This window comes from Talpa occidentalis, unplaced genomic scaffold, assembly GCF_014898055.3.
Source record: "Talpa occidentalis isolate TD23 unplaced genomic scaffold, MPIMG_talOcc4v2.1 talOcc4.9, whole genome shotgun sequence".
In the NCBI taxonomy this organism is placed as follows: Eukaryota; Metazoa; Chordata; class Mammalia; order Eulipotyphla; family Talpidae; genus Talpa; species Talpa occidentalis.
The window spans coordinates 13,339,383-13,347,983 of NW_023605305.1; the positions used below are offsets into that span (position 1 = coordinate 13,339,383).

Consider the following 8,601-nt stretch of genomic DNA (forward strand, 5'->3'; position numbering starts at 1 on the left):
TTGCATGGTTACATATTGTTGGTCCCGAAAGTTGGGGTATGCTTTTTTTTTACTCATTGGTAGGGTCTTTTCTCATTTTAGCAGAGAAAATGCCCAAGTGCCTGGCATAAATAGATACTCAGTAATTATTTCTTCAAGGAATTGTTAACATAAAAATGTTGGAGATCATTTAAAAAGGCAAAGCACTTTTTTGGGGAGGGGATCAAAGAATTGCAATTCAGGGAACACAGATTCAGGTGAAAATCTAAAATGTGTCCCCAGGAAGAACAAAATTTGGAGTTATGTTGCCACAAAGTAAGGGACATCACCAGGAGCCACCAGAAGTTAGAAGAGGAAGAGGGATCCTCCCCTTGAAACTTTGGAGGGAACATGGCCCCACAAAGTCTCTGATTTTGGATTTCCTATTTCCAGAATAGTGAAGGAATAAATTCTCTTGTTTTAAGTCACTCTGGAAATTTGTTGCAGGAAATTAATATGGAGGTATAAAATGAAATACACTGAGAACCATTAATGAGTTAACGATTGCAGTAATCAGGTGTTACAGAAATTTAAACTACCCTCAAGGACGCAGAATTTGACTATACTAGTTCAAGAGGTTATTGGTTAAGCGGGCTGTCCTTGGAGCCAAAAGAACTGGGTCGGAAACCTTTGGTAGATATTAGCAGTGTGACCTCAAGCTAGTCATTTTTCCTCTTAGAGGTTATTATGAAGATGAAGTGAAATATGACGTTTGAAAGCACTAGTGCATGGTCCGTAGTAAAGACTCAATAAATGTCAGCCAGTATTTAGGCCCAGAGCACACAGGAGGTCAACTCTGCTTAAAGTTGTTTCAATGAATCCCTGTCACAGGACCCTGATGACTTCCTTCAGTGTCCCATCTGTCATTATTTATGTATTTATTGGCTCTTTCCCCACCAGAATATGAAAAGTAAACTCCATTAGACAGGAGCAGTATCTGACTTATGGATAGAGAGCCTGGACCTGGCATAGAGGCTCCAAGGCCTGCCCGCTTAACCGCTAACCTCTTGAGCTGGTGTAGTCAAATTCTGCATCCTTGAGGGTAGTTTAAATTTCTATAACATCTGATTGCTGGCACAGAGGCAGGCATCTTTGTGAGATGGGTGGATGAGAGAATAATCAGCGGCATCTTGTCTTGAAAATCTTAAGTGAAGACATGTTTAGTATCTTTCCTTTTATTACATCTGTGGTCCCAAATGATTACATTTATATTTGTCCACAATACTCCCTGGTGCCAACACTTTCTCTTGCCTACTGGTAGGACCAGCCTCCCTGTTTCCCAATCCTGGGATCTTCAAATGCATAGGGCTGTGTTCTTGCAGGAGTTAAGAGACCATGGGGTGTCAGCCCTGTGCCTGTGCCTGGCAAATAGCCAGGCAATTTCCCCATTCTCCCACTTGCTCTGCTTTTTTTTTTTTTTTTTTTTTTGTGGGCCCCTCACTGGCGGCCAGGGAATGAACCGGCCTGCAGAGGCTGCGGGCAGTCTCTCAGCCCAGCGCTCAACCGCTGCGCCACCAGGGGAGGCCCTGCTCTGCTTTTTATTTGTTATAGGACTGTGGAGGAGATGAGGGGCCAAATTGAGGGATGACTGGGAATAATTTGGGGATTTATACAATCTTGGTGAATATGTCCCTTTTTCTTGTAGTTGGCTTAGACTGGGACCCTGATAAATACAAACAGGATTTCACAAGGTCAATACCATTCTCTGAAGATTCCATGTCTCAAGTGATCCCAGCTGTCTGGTTTCCCTGGACACCTCATTGATCACAGTAGCTGTGAGTGGGGATTATCAGGGTGGTGGGTGGGCTACTGCCCTGAATTAGAGGCTTGTCAGTTACCTCAATTCTCATCACTTCACAGTTTTGGGTCCTTAGAGGGAGGGCAACCTGAAGGTGGGATTTCTCATAGCTTCAGAATTAAGGAGATGCCAACAATGAAACAGAAACAAGGGCTGGCTGACCATCTCATCTGGTACCCTGAGATCCCAGAAGAATCATTCACCCTTCTCATCAAATGTCCTCCAAGTCCCTCAATGCTGAGTCTGAAGGCTCACCCAGATCCTGTGGCCTGTGAGGGTACCGGCACTAAGGCTTCCTGACTCGGCATGCACCGAGCTGGTTCCCGGCATTCTGCCTCCTGCCCACCGTGCTGCCCCTCACAAGGCCTGGTTACTCAAGACACTGTGTGTAGACAAGCATGGCCATGCTGCCCCCAGAGGCCCATCCCAGAAGGGAAGTGTCCAGGCCCCCCAGGTCCATCCTAGAAGGGAAGTAAGACGAGAGGATCAAGACCATGCTCCCTCCTCCAGGGAGTGAAAAGATTCCTGACTTGGCTTGTTTAAAATGGGGAAAGAGGCCTCCTCTGCCATCCGGGCAATAGAGACTTCTGGAATCTGATCACTGGGTGGTTTTCACATCAGCCTCTGTCTCAGTGACCGAGGACTTGGGAATCTCCTCTTGTCCTTCAAGCCCCAGGCCCCTCAGGTGCTTTTTCCAGCGGGCCAGGCAGTGCTGGGCAGAGGAGCGGATCTCCCCACTCCGCAGGGCGTAGATGATGGGGTTGACCATGGAGTTGACAAGGCACAGCAAGGAGCAGAAGGCAAAGGCCTTCTTGACCTGGTCACTTAGAGTGGTGGCCAGACTGTAGACCATGAGGGTCAGGGCTGGGGACCAGCACAGGAGGAGCACAGCCAGCACCACCCCCAGGGTCTTGGCCAATCTCACGTCCAGTCTCATCCGGGCCATTCCTGGCAGCTGCCTGTCCTGGTGCACAGTCAGGCTGGTTACATGCTGGTGGGCCTTCCAGAGGACATAAGCATAGGTGTAGATGATGCCAGAGAAGAGGAAGGCGATGAACAGGAGCCAGCCCAGCAGATAGTCGTTGGGGATGAGGGGGAAAAGCTCCGAGCAGGTGCCTGGACAGCAAGTCCATCCCATGAGGGGCAGGTAGGAGACTAATGCCGAGATGACCCACATGATGACCAGGGTCACCAGCGCCCTCCCTCGGGTGAGCAGGGCTTTGTAGGTAGGCGGGTAGCGCAGACAGAGGAATCGGTCGATGGCAGTCAGCAACAGGCTGCCCACGGAGGCTGTGAAGGTCATGGTCACGCTCCCAATCTTCAACAGAAAGACAGCCTTGGAATCCACGCCATGGAAGACATGGAAATTCACAAAGTTGCAAACAAAGATCACACTGGCCAGGAAGTCAGCCCCAGCCAAGCTGCCAATGAACAGGTAGGAGGGCTTCCTGCGGAGGCGGTGGGAGGACAGGATCAGGTAGAGCACAGCCAGGTTCTCCAGGGTGCTTAGCAAGCCCAGTGATGTGCACAGCACCGCCACAGCTACCTGCTGGGAATGGCTCAGGACCATGTAATCCTTCATGGGGTTGAAATCCAAGCCATCCTTGGAGCCATTGGCTGTCTCCAGCCCCCAGCATCTCTCCATGTGTGTGTGTGGAGGGGAGGGATCCTTCAGTTGTTGCTGGATCTGTGAAGAAGCCTTGCTGTAGTAAATGGAAAGAACAAACAAGTCTTTTTAATCAGTGTGATGGTGACCTCTGCACTCACTGACTCTAGCCACTCTTCTCACCTGTGCAGATGGAACGTATGTTGAAATAGCAATTTATAATTTGTTCCACTATGTTTTACCCTCTCTCCACTTTAGTGGAGTGCCTCATCTGAACTGGTTGTTTTAGCAGAGGCATGTGGGAATTCAAGAAGCAGAAGTGGCTTGCAAGCTTTTTGGTTTTTTGTTTTCAAAAATATTAACCTAAGACTTCCCTTTTAAAGTAAGGGAAATCTCCAAGGGTTAAAACAAAGAGGAAATCGAAACCACGAGAAAGAGTGACCTTGAGTGATAAGGTGGAAATTTTTTTTTTTTTTTGCATTGGTGTTTGGTTTGGTTTGGTTTGGTAAGATGCTGAAGTTTGAACTATTTAGGGACAGGAGACCAGATGTTGGCTTCACACTGGCAGGATTGTGGGACAAAATGTAGGAGTCCAACTAAATTTGATTGTCAGATAATGAATCATTTTTAAGTATAATTATGCTTTAAATATCAAAAATTAAACAGCCAAACATACCAGGATACCCAGATATTGTATGGGACATAGTAAAACATTAGAAAGCAAACTAGAGCTTTCTCTTGAGTGTTGTTTTCTTAAAAAAAAAAAAAAGATTTATTTATGAGTACAAGAACTGGGGTGCAGGCCAGAGGTGGGGGTGTTTGAGAAGATTCACCAGAGATAGAGTGGGGAGCAGAACAGGCAGATTGACTGAAATACACTGCTGAGGGGAGCAGCGGGCGAGAAGGGAGAGGTGTGCTATGCCATGTGGGTCATCTCCCTGGTGGGGAATCAAACTCGTGGTGCCGTGTGGTTGCCTATAGCTTCATAGTGCTAAGACTTAACCCCTGGTGCCACCAAGGAGGTCCATTTGAGTGTTGTTTTCTATCCAAGCATATAAGATCCCCACATATAGAGGCCCACAGAATTTGAGCTCACAATGCAAAATTATAAGATTCATAGGGAAACAGGAACAAGAATGAGCAGAATTAGACTTTTAAGAACTTCATATGATTCTCAGATGCATATTATAAAAAATATATTTCATCTGATTAAACAATGAGGAGTCAAAAACATTAGCATATAAAGAGAGACTATCTGGGCAGATCCAAAAAAGAACAAATAGAATTTCTGGACATGAGAAATAAAGTCATTGAAAAAAGAAACCTTACTAGGTTAAAGAGCAGAATAGACTAGTTGAAAAGTCATTGGTCTGGGGGGTAGATCTGAAGAAATTTCTCAAAATGCATCACAAGGAGATAAAGAGATGGAAAGTATGAGAGATTAAGAGACATGAAAGGTTCAATAAAAATGTATAAAATATATCGAACTGGGATTTCGGAAGGGAAGAATAAAATTGGTGGTGGGTATTAAGGAGTTGATATTCAAAGGGTTGATAATGGAGAATTGTCCAGAATTATACTGGACAGAACTTTTCAGGGTCATCACAGTGAACTCCAAGCAGAATTTAAAAATCAAACTACACTGTAAGAAAACTTCAGGATACCCACGACAAAAAGAAAAAAAATGAAAGTAGTCAAAGAGAAAAGTTATAATACTTGCAAAAGAATTAGAATTAAATTGAAAAGCAGATTTCCTATTAGCAAAGGCCTCATTCCAGTGGGAGTAAAAGCCAGAGTACTGGCAATGATTGAGAAGGCCGTATGTGTTGTGGCCTCAGTACCTCGCTGACCTCCTTACTTTGACACTTGGTCAACCAACTTTGGCCACACTGGTTTCCAGATGAGTGCTCCCTCTTGCCACAGGGCCTTTGCACTGACTCTTCCCTCAGCCTGAACTCTTTTCCCCCAGATTTATGCTTAGTTCAGTGTCTCACCTTTTTGAAGTCTTGCCTCTAATGTTGCCTTTTCAATGACCTCACCCTGCCACCCTATTTTTATACTGCAGCTCATCCTGCACATTTTTTTTCAAATAACATTGGACATTGGCTAAGTCTTAGGTGGAAAGTAGGTTTCAACAAATTTAAAATAAACTGTAACAAACAAACCATGTTCTCGGACCACAGTGCACTTTATTTAGAAATTAATAACTGAGAAAAATATGACTAATAAACTTCATAGATATAAAACTTTAAAAACACACTTTTCAATAATTCCTGGTTAGTCTGAATTGAGATGTGCTGTAAGTGTAAAACATATACTGGATTTCAAAGGCAATTTGGAAAAATAATTAATTTTTTTATATTAATTACATGCTGACATAATAATTTGGATATGTTGGGCTAAACAAACATTTATTTAGCTCCTTTTTATTTATTAATTTTTTGATAGAAGTGCTATTGGTTTATAACATTATATAGATTTCATCCTTTATAAATTAATAGATGTTTGTCACCAAAAATCTAATTTCTGTTCTTTACCATATAATTGATATCTATTTTTAATGTGGGTACTTTATTTATTTTTTTTTTGTTTTTTGTTTTTTAATAGAGGCATGATTTATTTATTTATTAATTTATTTGTTTGTTTGTACAAGCACTGGGTACAGTCAGAGGCGCAGGAGGGTGAGAGAATTCACCAGAGCCAGAGCAGGGAGCAGAGCAGGCAGAAGGACAGAAGTACACTGCTGAGGGGAGCAGCGGGCGGCAGGGGAGGTCTGCGCGCCATGTGGGACCCTAGCAGCCGGGTATCGAACGGTGCCGCAGAGGCCGCGGGCAGCTTCGCAACCCAGCGCTCAACCGCTGGGCCACCGGGGAGGCCCTAATGTGGGTACTTTAAATGTAAATGACAGGTGGCTCATGTTCTATCTTTATGGGAAGGCACTGGCTCACTCTACATGCTGTGCTGCCTGTTTGCAGCCACCGGGGGGCATACTTCTCAGCATCCACCAGGCAGCCCCCAAACCTGTAACCTTGGGGCTCCACTGGATACCTCGTATCCCCTAACATATCTGCTTTCTTGCCTCTTTGTCCCGTGGGTCCTTACTCTAGGGAGCCTTCCTTCTTCACCTTAGTTCTGAACTCCCCTTTCAGCCAGTAAAACCTTCCCAGATCCTCAGTCACTCGGAACCCCGAGCCTTACTCCTCATCTATTGTAACCAGCTCTGCATTATTCTTTTCTCCACCCAGATTAACCACCGCACTAACCAACATTTGCATGGCAGTTAAATTCTACAAAACGTTTTTCACGGCCATTAGCTAGCGCAATCCACACAACTCTATGATTATGGTTATTGTTATTTCATAGATCAGGGAGGCTCATAGAACTAAACCACTTGGTAGAGGTCACATAGATGTCAAGGTCAGGGACCAGCCTTCATGGTTTCTGGGTCTTCAGTGCCTTAGCATAAAGCCTGCTGCATCGTGGGTGCTTCCAAACTACTTAATGAACGGGACCCACCTGGATGGCAAAGGGCTTCTACAGTGGAGCAGACCCCAGGAAAAAGGGTGCGGTGGAGAGGAGCACACTGTGCAGGTTCGAATCCCAGCCCATGGGCTTGCTCCTCATACCAGATGGCTTGGCTATCCATTTCTCCTTTGTAAAATGGGTTTTTAAGAAGGGTTTAGCTAAATTAACAGAATATATGGAAGCTCTTATTTTTACTAGGAGCATCCTCAAATGGGGATAATTCATCCACTCCATGAGGTTATTAGGCACAATATGCGTGGTGCATCACAGGAGCTCAATAAATGGCAGCTCTTATTATAATCCAGTGTTCAAGTTTTTTAAGAGAGCAGAATGCTTTTTATAGTCAATAGGACCCCATATCATGAATTGGGTGAAAGCTGTGTCCTCTCTCTATGGCAGCCCAAGCTCCTCCGCAGAACCCTCTGGCTCCAAGGAACAGGCTGAAAACCTCTCTGTGAATCCAGCTTCATCATTTTACCATTGGGAAAACAGCCCCAGGCTGGGAGTGCAAGCCTTTCTCAGCTCTCACATTCCTGTCACTTCTGGACATTTCCTCCCTGCTCCCCCACTGCCCTGACTGTCCCCCACCCTCTCCAAGGATGCTTATCCTGTATTTCCCTTAGAAAGCCCCCTTCCACCAGTGAATGGCTTACCCCACGCAGAGTGCAGCAGAGGGATGCTGGGGCTGGGGTCTTCTCACCGGGGCCTGAGTGGCCACTGACCTGTGGTTATTGTCCAAAGTAGACAAGGGCAGGAAATGCAGGCATTTGGATGGAGGTCCTAACCAGGCATCAGACAATGGCAGGATGCACGGAGCAACAGGAAGCCCTGCTCCCTGTCTGCCTCTGTCTGGGCAGATAGAAATCCCTTCTGGAGTCAGAGCATCTGGCTTCTAGAAGGAGCATTTCTCCAGGACGTGTCTGAATGCTCCGCACAGAGACTCAGTAGTTGGTGAACAGTTCTGGTTCCACCTCTGCCATGGATGGTCATGTGACTCTGGGCAAGTCCCTTCAACTTCCTGAGCCCCCTTTCTTATCTGTGAAATGATAGCAACAATGACTGTCTTGGGGAGACCAACTGGGACTCACTCATCTTGGGGAGACCAGCTGGGGCCCATCATCTCCATCATCACCTTTTTTTTTTTTTTTAAAGATTTATTTATTTATTTATACAAGCACTGGGTACAATCAGAAGTGCAGGAAGGCGAGAGAATTCACCAGAGCCAGAGGCGGGAGCAGAATAGGCAGACAGATGGAGGACACTGCTGAGGGGAGCAGCGGGCAGCAGGAGAGGTCTGTGCACCATGTGGGACCCTCGCCAGTGGCCGGGGATCGAACCGGCGCTGCAGAGGCTGCGGGCTTCGCAGCCCAGCGCTCAACTGCTGCGCCACCAGGGGAGGTTCCCCCATCACTACTTTTTAATGGCATCCGCAAATGGGCCAAGGCTCTCAAAGTGTATGTAAGACTTGGTGTCTGTGCATTTTCTAGGAGGCATGTGTTTGTACTTTCCATCAGGGTTATTTGTCCAAAGTATTGTCCAAATTGTTGAGGATGAGATACTAAGGACACTGATGCATGTAAAAACATTTTGTGACCTGATGTTACACAGCTGTGAGAATCAAAGCGACATACTTCCCTCCTACAAAAGTGCCCAA

At 45.8% G+C, this 8,601-nt stretch overlaps 1 protein-coding gene across 1 annotated transcript; it reads right to left on the reverse strand.

Annotated features, from left to right (window-relative positions):
• Positions 1 to 421: 421 nt before the first annotated feature.
• CNR2 (cannabinoid receptor 2) lies at positions 422 to 7,762 on the reverse strand. The gene is made up of 2 exons (XM_037501434.2): positions 7,601 to 7,762; positions 422 to 3,519 (listed from the first exon to the last, which is right to left on the reverse strand). The coding sequence occupies exon 2, from the start codon at positions 3,459 to 3,461 to the stop codon at positions 2,415 to 2,417; it is 1,047 nt and encodes a 348-aa protein (XP_037357331.1). The 5' UTR covers positions 3,462 to 3,519; positions 7,601 to 7,762; the 3' UTR covers positions 422 to 2,414.
• Between the last annotated feature and the right edge of the window lie 839 nt (positions 7,763 to 8,601).

Excerpts from the sequence above, each read along its gene's own strand:
- CNR2 (XM_037501434.2), bottom strand. The coding sequence starts at position 3,461 with ATGGAGAGATGCTGGGGGCTGGAGACAGCCAATGGCTCCAAGGATGGC.